This window comes from Mandrillus leucophaeus, unplaced genomic scaffold, assembly GCF_000951045.1.
Source record: "Mandrillus leucophaeus isolate KB7577 unplaced genomic scaffold, Mleu.le_1.0 Scaffold120, whole genome shotgun sequence".
In the NCBI taxonomy this organism is placed as follows: Eukaryota; Metazoa; Chordata; class Mammalia; order Primates; family Cercopithecidae; genus Mandrillus; species Mandrillus leucophaeus.
Window position 1 is genome coordinate 535621 of NW_012100321.1, and position 11596 is coordinate 547216.

Here is an 11596-nt window from a genome sequence, read left to right on the forward strand (position 1 = left end):
TACCTGTCCCCTGCCCTCCCCCACCCCACCTCCATCTCCTCCCCTGAAGGGCTGCGCTGAGCACCAGCTGCCAGGGTATGTGAAAGTCAGCATGAAGCCCCAGGAGCCAGGGCTGTGTATATCATGGAGGGGTGCGGGGACTCAGAGCCCCTGCTGTTCTGCCTCCTGCCATGTAACTCCCGGGATGGCAGTGAGTGGGTCAGGGGTCAGGCTGCGTTTAGGACGAAATTTCTAGCAGGCTCAGGGGCACCTCCCTACCTGTGAGCCCGGGGAGGCTGAGGCACGAGAATCACTTGAACCCAGGAGGCAGAGGTTGCGGTAAGCCAAGATCACACCACTGCATTCTAGCCTGGGCGATAAAGCGAGACTCTGTCTCAAAAAAAAAAAAAAAAAAAAAAAAAAATTGTGGCAGAGAGCAGGAGGACAGATGTTGAACAGGAGTGACAGTCTGGTCACTTCCCTACTTAGGTCTTAGACGCTCCAAAGAGAAAGCCCCAACTCCCTCCAGCCTGGCCCAGCTAACTCCACCTTCTCTGCTTTCTCTGGACATGCCCTCCCCCTAACCACGCAGAGACGCTCGTGGATCCCCACACACAGAGCACACGGCATGGCAGAGCAGAGGCTGCCAGGGCCAGCCACGCCTGTGCATGGGCTGCTCCCAGCCTGGGCGGTCCCAGCTCTGCCTTCTGGACACCACCTCACATGATTCTCAAGCAGCTTCACCACCTCCTCCCACAGCCATCATTCCCAGCCTGGCTGGCTCGTCCCTCAGCCACGCACTACATCGTGCTGCTCACAACACAGCAGACGGGGGAGCCATCACATGCACTCCCGAGGCCTGCAGTGTTGGGCAAGAAGTGGACGTGACGTGTGTGTGCGTGGAGGGGACGGCCAGGCCCCAGCGGATGTGAGGGGAAGGCAGGCGGCGTTGTCCTCACCATAGCCATCGTAGGGATCCATGCTGAGGTCTGGAATCTTCCAACTGTGGATACAGGCATCTGCCCCTCCACTGTAGCAGTACTCACTGTTGCTGCCCATGGCCACAGCCAACACTGGGCCCCTGGAAGGGACAAAGATACGGAAAGGGGGATGAGACAAGCTCAGAGCCTCCCCTGGCCACAGGACCAAAGTTTCCTACTAGCATTCTTCAAGGATGGCCAAAAGGAATTCAGTGACTGGGGCTCTGGCCATGCTAGCTGGACAAGCTACCTGTCCCCTGCCCTCCCCCACCCCACCTCCATCTTCTCCCCTGAAGGGCTGCGCTGAGCACCAGCTGCCAGGGTATGTGAAAGTCAGCATGAAGCCCCAGGAGCCAGGGCTGTGTATATCATGGAGGGGCGCGGGGACTCAGAGCCCCTGCTGTTCTGCCTCCTGCCATGTAACTCCCGGGATGGCAGTGAGTGGGTCAGGGGTCAGGCTGCGTTTAGGATGAAATTTCTAGCAGGCTCAGGGGCACCTCCCTACCTGTGAGCCCGGAAAGCATGGATAGGTTCCACGTCTAGAGCCGCATTCCTGTGGGATGATAGAGGAGCCTGATGTCACTGAGACCCTGTCACCCCCATCCCTAGATGCCCCTACCCGCGGCCGAGTTTGCTGCCCTCACTTCTTGGCTGTGACCGCCTTCTGCAGGTTCCAGAGCTTGAGCGTGCCGTCCTCGGAGGCGGTGAGCAGAGCCGACTGGCTGTGGTGGAAGGCCAGGGAACGAATGCCATCGTAGTGCGAGCGCAGGGTGAACTTGGGGTTCCATGTCTTCTTAAAAGCATCTTTGCTGTCAGACAGCTGGGGTTGGGGGAAGCCGCCTCAGTGTCTTTGCATCCATCCAGCAGTCATGCAGACACTGACACCCAGGGCTTGAGGCTCCCTCCCTTCCACCCAGATGACCCTGGCAGGAATGCCCTCAGAGCCTGGGCTCCAGCCGGGACCTCTCTCCTTCCTCTGCTGGGCGGAGTCTCCACACTCGCCCAACAAGTCCCCACACTGTGCTGGGCTCTGGAGAGACAAAGGTGAGTCTGACCCCTCGGGGTCTTGCAGTTGAGACGAAGGGGAATAAGGGACACAACTGGACCATCCCACAAGTGTGTGGGATCATAAGCCATGAGCAGGGCAGTGAATTAAAGATGCGCAGAGAGACATCGGGCAGCCTGCCCTCCTCCCTGGGGGCCACCGAGGCTTTCCTGAGGAAGCACGAGCCAGCAGGACCTCACCAGATAAGGAGAGGGCCCTGGTGAGGGAAAGGGCCCGTGCAGAGGCCCTGAGGCACTGAGGCAGCAAGGACGGGCCCAGGCCTGAGAGGTCAGTGGTACAGGCTGCGGAAGCAAGGAGAGTGGCAGGGGATGAGGCAGGCACTGGGTGGTGAGCCCCGGAGGAATGCGCATTTCACACTAAGAAAAAGCCTGGGAGAAATGAGGAGCTGAGGAACTGTTTAGAGCAGGGAAACGCCATGGCTTGTTCCTGCCACCCCTGAGAGGCGCAGATTAGGGGCAGGTCAGAGTAGCCACAGACCAGGCGCAGTGGCTCATGCCTATAATCCCAGAACTTTGGGAGGCCTAGGATGATCATTTGACCCCAGGAGTTCGAGACCAGCCTGGATAACATAGGGAGATCCTCTCTTAAGAAGAAAAAAAAAAAAAGTAGCCTCAGCGAGAGAGGTTGAGAGGCCAGGAAGTCCCAGAGGAGACGAGGGCATGGAGACCAGACACGTGACCTTGAAGGGAGAGGCAGTGCACAAGTGGGAGAGGTGTGGGGGCCTCTGTCCGCCATGTTGCACATGCCCTGAGGGATGGTGGGAGAGGTGTGGGGGCCTCTGTCCACCACGCTACATGTGCCCTGGTGCTGCTCACCCAGCGGGGGACCTGGAGAGGGCCAGGCTCAAGAGAGATGATGAGCAGAGTACCAGGCAAGCCTCAGCGCCATGCCCCAAGATGGGCTCCCAGCTGACATCCCTGCCTCAGCCATCCCTTCTGCCACAGTTCTTTAAGGCCAGAGGATCTGCTACTGAGTGGTTCACTCACCCCCTCCCCTAGCGGGGCTCAGAACACTGTTCTTCCCCAAGATGGAGTGACACCTTGGGGCGTGCAGAGGGACCCCATGGCACGCTCCACTTCTCAGGCCTCTGCTCTGACCCCACTTCCTGAATCTCACAGCAGTCACCCTCCCACCCCCGAGCCTCGCTAGGGTCACCAACACTGGAGATCCCATTCTGTCACAGTAAAATGTGCACATGCACTCACACCAAAAGCTCCCAGCTGGCCAAAGGCTCCCAGATGCCCAGAGGCCCGTCCACGTATCTCAGGCCTGGAACATTTCATTTCAGCCCAACTGCCCATTCATACGAGACTGGCCTGACTTGGCAGAGCAGGGCGTGGCTAGAGGTCATCTTCCGGCATCCCAAATAAAATCACTAGGGTGGGAGGGGCACTGAGTGGTGGAGCCATGGAACTGTGATTAAGACACGGGCTCCAGAGTCTTCCAGGCCCTGCGCCTCGACGACTGCAGTCAAGTCCCTCCACTGTCTACATCTGCACCCCTCTGTGAAACAGCATGAGCAGGGCACGGGTGGCACCCAGTCAAAGCTTGCAGGGGCTAGCCCTGGGCACAATGCCCAATGGGGACAGTACGGGGGGCACCCAGAGAACTTACATCGCAGCTGAGGTCGTTGTCGTTGGTGACGGTGAGATCTGCCAAGTCCCCCAGGCTCACCTCCCCGCCCCCGATAGTGTCCATGATGAAGACGTCTGAGGAGAAGCCAAAGGAACCTGGTAGGGGGAGGGGAGGGAGGGGCAGAGAGGGCCAGGGAGAGAGAGAATGACAGAGAGAGGCAGAGAGAGATAAAAAGCGAGAGAGAGAGACAGGGAGAGGACAAGATGAAGAATCACAGCTGGAAAGAGACAGAGAGACAGACAGGGCAGGACAGACAAAAAGAGAGGGAGACAGACAGACAGACGAACTTTTGGGGCAGGGAGGCTGCAGACTGGAGGCTGGGCCTCGACCCTGAGGACACAGAAGCCCTGGGCTCAGCTCTGCAGCCTCCCTCTGCCATGGGCCCGCAGGACTGGGGCCAGGTGGGGGATGCCTCTTACCTTCGTGTGGCCGGGGCTGGGGTGTGCCAGGAGGCGGGCCGGTCACTTTTGGGGGCAGCCCATCCACATCACGCAGGTCAGCCAGAATGCCTTGGAGTTTGACCCGACGGCTTTCTGCAGGGTCAAGGCATAGGGCCGGAGTCACCCAGCAGTTCCAACCCAGTCTGGCACAGGTGACGCCTTCCCCACACTGAGGGCCCCCTGCCACTCTGGGGGGCTGTGAAGCTCTGGCCCCGGCGGGGGGGGCACATAGGCAGAGGAGAGGAGGTTGACTGGGCCCCTCCGTGGGGCAGTGGGCAGGTCACTGCCTTGCCTAGGCCTCAGGCCCCAGCCATCCATCCCACGTGACCTGAGAGCCCTCCTAGCTGGGAATCACAGGACAGGGAGGAAGACGTGGCCCTCCCACCTGCCTCTCCCCCACTGGGTCCTCATCCTGTTCTCTCCTTGAGGCCAGCCAGAGCTAGACGCCCGCCCTGGAGGGCTGGCAGCCCCACTTCAGGAAGAGCCAAGCCTGCCTGTGTCTCCACAGGGATTTTCCAGGGAAGGGGTGAGGGGCCGGCGCCACGGCCTGGGCCTCCTGCTCTCCTTGGCTACCCTGCTCTCAGGAAACATATCCGTCCGGTGGAGAGACCCTGCACAGGAAGCGGCTGCAGGCACCTGGGCCTGCTCCCACTCCCTCAGCGGGGAAGGCAAGCAGGAGCTGGCCAGAAAATCTCAGCTCACCCAGTTCGTGGGGGCTCCCATCCACAGCGCACCGCCGAGGGTCTGGAGCCCCTTCCCCATCCTCTCCTGAGCCCAAGAAATCAAACTCATTGATAGCATCTTCGGAGTCGTCTTCCTCGTCCTCGTCTTCCATTTCGGGCACCAGGGCCTTGGATGGGAGCTGGGGCATGGAGAAAGCCAGACAAGTCAGGGGGCCTCTTGTCCACAGACTAAGCCTCCCCAATGCCTGGGAACAGATAAGCCGGGGCTCTGGGCCTGTCTCTGCTCATGGGGCTGCCTCAGCTGCTAGCCAGCTGCCCTGCAGCGCCCCCTGCTGGGCCTTGGACAGCTGCTACCACTAGGGCCGGTTGGCCTGAAACCACCCTCAGCAGCCCTTGGCCTAGCCCTGGCTCAGCCTGCTCCAGTTCCCCAGGACGGTGCCTCGGAAGAAGAAAAGTCAGATAATGCAACAATCTGCCTATGGGGAGAGCAGATATGCACTGGTGTCCGTATGTGAATATATGGAGATGCAAACAAGTGAGGACGAATGGACCACAGCATTGCAGCCATAAACACAGCACTGGCTGCTGTGCTGGCACAAGAGCAAATTCCACTCACTGAACGAGCACTGACTACACCTCGCAGACACGACTTAACCTCCAAATCTGTGAACAGCTACCGTAAACACTGTCATTATCATTCCCACATGACAGGCCAGGAGACAGGCTGAGTAGCGGGAACCCACTTGCCCCAGGTCACCAAGGTCAAGCTCTGCCCACCGTGAACTCCTCCAGGGCGTGGCTGGCCCCTTCCACATGTCAGCCCCCCAGGCTGAGTCTGGTGACACCTCTCGGGCAGCACTAAGGGGCCAGGCTCTGAACTGCACTGGGGCGGACCAGAGGGAAGGGACACGGAGAAGACCTAGGGCCAAGGTTTACTCAACACTTGTAGAAAGAATGGGGAAGGGGAGGGTTTATAGACAGCATGCCCAGAAAGGCAGCAGCCGGGCTTAGGACTCCAGAGGAAACCACCACAGGTGCTCTGAGGGGCACACGAGTGGCAATTGTGCTCCGCTAACAGTGCCTGAAACCATGAGGGCTACACCACTACCAAGTGCCACCAGCGCCACCGACTAACCCCTAATGAGCACTTGGGGGACGGCCACCGTGCAGCTGAGGGCTTCCTGGGCACCAGCTCATGCTAATTAAATCCTCAACAACCCAGACAAAGGGACTCAGCCCCATCTAAAGGGTGAGAAGACTGAAGCCAAGACAAAGAAGCATGGGCCTGAACTCACACAGCTGGACCAGGGCCGCCTGGGAGCCATGGCAGTCCCCTGGGTTCCCAGCTGGGCCTCGCTGGAGGGCTGCTGTGTGGAGACGGAGAGCCCTACCCAACCAGCCAGCCCCAAGGGTGTGGGCCTAAAGGGGTGCAAACACCACGGATGATTCCTGATAGAATGGGTGGAGGGGTGGAAAAGGACTAGAAATTCTCAGAGGGACAGGAAGGACCAGGCGTCTGGAGCAGGGGCCAGCATTTGAGACCCTGGACTCACAGCCCTCCTGCTCTTCCTCTAGACCTCCTGCAGTGCTGTGGCTCCGTGCACACCACGCCACTTGGAGTGTGACTCCGTGCTGAGCCACACTGGGACACTGGAGATGGAATGGAGGCCCAGACAGGCCCAGTCCCTCCCGGGGAGGGGTCAGGAGGGATACAGACCAGACAGGGAGGATCCCAGAGTGGCCAGAGCCAGGGAAGGGAGCCCAGGGTGAGTCAGAGAAGGCTTCCTGGAGGAGGGGGTGTCTGAGCTGAGTCTAAAGGAAGAAAGGAAGGGGACCCAGGCAAACGGACCGCTAATGGGAAGCCCGGGGCTCAGGGAAAGCTCCGAGGCCATCTCCCACAGGTCCCTCCTTCATGGGCACACGCCCCTGCCTCCACCACAACACGTCCTTTTGCATGTGTCTATTTACAAGGCCGCTGCTGGCCAGGAGCTCCTCCAGGCCAGGGCCTGTGTGTCTCTATATCCCTGCTGTCAGCACACACCGCAGCCCCTGAAGGCCCAAGTTGACTCTGGGAAGGGCCTCGGTCAGGTCACACCCAGGCCAGGCTGTGCAGGGCACGGAGGAAAGGCTCACCTTCACACGCTGCTTCTTGTGCTGCACGCTGTCCAGCTCATCGTCCTCATCGCTGTCTTCGTCCTCGCAGTTCTGCAGGAAGGGGATCTGCCCCAGCACTGAGCCGCCCAAGCGCTCTTTGCCGTCTTTGCCTGCCGCGTTCCTGCCGAAGACAGCGGAGCAGAGGAGGCATGAGTCCTGCCAGGGGTCAAAGCTCAGATGGGAAAGTGCCTGCCCAGACTTGGTGGCCAGAGCTCAGACCCAGCTAACCCTCAAAGCCCCAAGCAGCCTTGACTCTGGTCACACACAGAGCCCCAACCCCAGCCTCTGCCCGACAAATGCTCATTCCAACTGCAAGCCTCACTCAGACCGCAAACGGAGCCTAGCTCCTCACTGACCACCGACCTGCGTTTCAGAGGGCCAGCCCCCAACCCTGGCCACAAATCTCCATCCTATGCTGAGTCAGAAGGAAAGCTGGATGAGAAAGTGCCACTGACTCAGCAGTCACCATTCCCACAGCCCAGTCAGACCACAAGGGCAGGTCAGACAGGAGGCAAGCATGTCCTGCAGGAAAGAGGAAACGGCCATTCTACAAATGCTCGGCCATTCTACAAATGCTCGGCGAGGCACTGAAAGCCAGCCAGCCTCGCGCAGGGAGGGGCGCCGGCGATCCCTACTATCCAGGAGCCTGCACTATCCCCAGCAACAGATGGCACTCCTCCTTCCACCTCCTGGCTTCCAACTTCATGTCAAGTTATAGCACAGGAGGTATTGACCCAGCCTGACTGCGGGAGAAGGCAGGGTGGAATTCGAAGTACAGATGGATGCAAAACGTTCCCCCTTTCTGCCATCAGGTTGATGCCCTGGAGGTCTTGTCAACTGCCGGTTACCAATGGCTGCAGAGGTCACTGCAGATGTACCCTCTTGCCTCACAGGTGCCATCCCCAGAGCTCCACTCTTTCCGCAGAACCCTCACTGCACCCGCAGCGGGACACAGGACTCCGTTCTCACAGGCCTTCCTCCCACAACGACACTGACACGCTGCACGGGCTCAGCCTCCTTCTCTGCTTCCTCCTCCTGCTCCTCCCTCCAGCCTCTAAGCGGGAAAGCACCTGGGCAGTCCTCAGATCTCTTCTCTGCACCATCTACACTCACTCCTGCAGGCACTGCAGACGGCCATGGCTTTCCAGAGAATGCCCATGTGCTTGTTCAACTAGAGCTATGTTTAGGGCTCAAATGCCCCCGAGCTCCAGACGAGCTCTGCTTCTCCACGTGGAGGTAAACAGGCCCCTGACACTTCCCACAACCTCGGCGGCCCCCAGAACCTCCACTCCCAGGCTTCCCCGTCTCAGAGGACGCTGCTCCAAAAGCTCACACCAAACCCTGAAGTCGCTCGTCTCTTTTCCTCTCCCCTTAGCTGCAGTCCTTCAGTGTCGACTGCCCAAAGGCCTCTGGGGAGGATGACACCTCTCGCCTCACCACCGCTAAGGTCCTTCAGCTCTGTCCAGGACAGGGACACCATCTCATAAACTGGTCCCCCCCTGCCTCCTCTGTGACCCTCCTACAGCCCTTCCTTCTCGGAGTAGATCAGGTACTTCAGATTACATCACTCCCTTGCTCGAAACCACTGGCTTCCCACAACCCTGAGTTAAACCCAGACTCTATCCCAGCCCAAGGCCCTGAGTTACTGACTCCTGAGACCACAACTTCCCCATAGTCCACGCCTTGCTGTCTGCAGCCACGCCGGCCTCATGCTGCTTCTGTGCAGGCTGCGCCTCTCCTGCCTCTGGACCTTGGGGTTCACTGTGCCCTCTGCCTAGCACATTCTCCTCCCAGCCACTCGTGTGGCTTACCCTCCATTTAATGCCCACAGAGGCCCCCCCTGCCCACCCCCCAGAGAGAAGCACGTATTGGCCCCTGTGGTCTTCATCGTGCTTAGCATCACCTACGTGGCCTCACTTGTTCTGCTTAACTGACAACTGCTGATGACAATGAACAAGCCAGAGCTTCCTGAGGGTGGCGACCACGTGTACTCCACTCCCTGCTAGTAAGACACCCAGGGTCTGCCTTCGGTAGGCACCCCATGCGACTGAGGAGTGGGCAAGCCTGAGTATCAGGACGGGGGCAGGGCTGGAGATGAGGCCGTGGGGAAGTGTGCGGAGGGTACTCAGAACGGAATCCAGGGGAATCCCAGCAGTAAAGGCACCGAGGGTTTCGGAACAAGGGAGCCCACGGCATACTCCAGGAGGAGGGGCCACCAGGGCACCCAGCGCCATCAGCTGATGCTCTGACCCTGGCCTTCACCAGCAGTCAGGAGGAACAGAGAGACACACCTGCCAGGCCCAAGGGCTTACCTCTTTATCTGCTCCTCGATCTGTTTCACCAGCAGCGACTCCCCGCCACTAAGCCCCGCAGGGCCTGGTGGAGCCCTGGGGGTCCCTTCACTCGGCTCTACTGCCCCGTTGAGCTCCAGCGAACGGCCCAGCAGGGAACGGACGCGCTTGGACCGCATGTCGAGGATGGTGTCTGTGTACCCCACCTCTTCCAGGTACCTGCAGGGGTGCAGAGCCATGCGGGTCAGACATCCCCCGGGGCTTCTTCATGTACTGCAGGGGCCAATGCAAACTGAGACAACCTCGTAAGGGGCCACTTAAGAGCATATGCCAAAATCTGACATAGGCACACCCTCGCTCCAGCTGTTCCCCGTCAAGGCTATTTCCAATGGAAGCCCTTGTACACACACACACAATGCTATGTGTGAGGGTGCTCCCTGCACTGCTGTATGGGGAAGCTGAAGCACAGGGACCAGCCTCAGCACCCACCGACAGGGGCTGTGTCAGCAAATGACTCATAGCGCTGCGAGGCAGGAGATCGACAGGGCAGAGCCTGAAGGGAAGCTGGCCACGGTAAACAGCAGAACGAAAACGCTAAGTTCTATGATCCACATGATGCCAATGTTTGTAGAAAAAAAACAAAAAGGCGTTAATGTGCATAAAGCTTACACCACACACAAACACACGTTTGTATTATGTCCCCCAAGAGGCCTAGAAAGATCCATAAAAAACGTAACAGCAGCGACCTCTGGAGAATGGGATTAGAGGCGTAAGAGGAACTTTTGCAACTTACTCTACTTACTTCTACAAATGAGCACTTATTACTTCTGCAATTTAAAAACTGAAGCCAGCTGGGGACTGGACTAAAAGTAAAAAAAGAAGAAGGAAAAAAGAACAAAAATCAATTTGGGGTATTTGCGGCTTCAAAATACAGAGACAACAGTCCCTTGCTAGTCCTCAGGAGGCTTCCTGGCCAGGAGGCCTTTGCTGTTCCCTGTCCCTTCGCAGCTCTGACCCAGCCTCTCGAATGTTAGGCTGCACACACCTGCATGTACGTCTCATCCTGTGCACCTGTGTGTGTCTGAGGCTCCTATCTCCCCACCAAGAGAGACAGGGAAGCATGGGGCTTTAAAACTTGGCACTGGGGGGCGGACTGCCTGAGATCCCACAAATTAACCATGCAACCTTGTGTAAACAGATCACCTCTCCGCATCCCACTTTTCTCATGAGGGGAATACTAGCATTATACCACACAGAGATCTCAGTGAGGAGCCAACAGGTGGAAAATGTTTAGCACAGTGCCAGGCACATAATAGGTACTTGGTAAGTGTAGCCTGTTAGTATTACTATTATTGTTTTAGGGTTATTGTTTGCACACACTTTAAGCTAGCAACCCCACTTCCAGATATCTAACTTGAGTAAATCAAGGATATGCACAAATGCCTTCCCGATTTTTATCACATTGTCTATAATACTAAAAAATTAAAAGTAACCTCGACAAAATATAAGGAACTGGCCATGGAGAGTTATGGTTATCTATATGACAGACATTATATGTTGGTTTTTTTTCTCCATAGGACCAAAGGAGGGAAATTATAAGGTCCTCAAAATGATGCAACATAACTAATTTATATGGAGAGATGTTCACAACGCTTAATGGTGAAAACAAATCCCAGCTTTTATAAAATATATAAGCTGGGCTGGGCACGGTGGCTCACGCCTCTAATTCCAGCACTTTGGGAGACCACGGCAGGCGGATCACTTGAGCTCAGGTGTTCAAGACCAGCCTGGCCAACGTGGTAAAACCCTGTCTTTACTAAAAACACAAAAATTAGCCAGGTGTAGTGGCACACGCCTGTAATCCCAGCTACTTGGGAGGCTGAAACACGAGAATCACTTGAACCCATGAGGCAGAGGTTACAGTGAGCTGAGATTGTGCCACTGCACTCCAGTCTGGGTGAAAGAGCAAGACTCTGTCTCAAAACATTAAAAAATAAATAAATAAGTAAATGAAATACATAAATTGAGCAGTGTGGCTCATGCCTGTTGTCCCAGCTACTCAGGAGGCTGAGGCAAGAGGATCTCTTGAGTTCAGGAGATCAAGGCTGCTGTGGGCTGTGACTGCACCACTGTACTCCAGCCTGGGTGACAGAGTGAGTTTATTAAGATAACAGAGGCAAAAATACACAGCCATGGAAGAAACTGAGACCATATATGGCAAAATGTTTATAGGGGTATGAAATTTCTTGAGCAGAGGAATTGTGAGTAATCTTTTTTTTCTTTCTGCTCTCCTATATTTTTAAAGTTTTCTAAAATGCACAAATCTCTTCAGCAATTAAAAACTAATAATTTGAGGCCAGGTGCAGTG

The 11596-nt window shown here is 57.0% G+C and overlaps 1 protein-coding gene across 1 annotated transcript in view; it reads right to left on the minus strand.

The window, feature by feature from the left end:
- Window positions 1-11596, minus strand: part of STRN4 (striatin, calmodulin binding protein 4) — a 28207-nt gene that overhangs the window by 4649 nt on the left and 11962 nt on the right. Inside the window, exons 5-12 of the mRNA XM_011969645.1 lie at window positions 9250-9447; window positions 6917-7058; window positions 4803-4962; window positions 4080-4193; window positions 3640-3755; window positions 1604-1779; window positions 1465-1512; window positions 939-1060 (exon numbers count right to left, since the gene is read on the minus strand). Coding sequence (XP_011825035.1) covers window positions 939-1060; window positions 1465-1512; window positions 1604-1779; window positions 3640-3755; window positions 4080-4193; window positions 4803-4962; window positions 6917-7058; window positions 9250-9447 — 1076 coding nt within the window. The remainder of the gene's footprint in view (window positions 1-938; window positions 1061-1464; window positions 1513-1603; window positions 1780-3639; window positions 3756-4079; window positions 4194-4802; window positions 4963-6916; window positions 7059-9249; window positions 9448-11596) is intronic.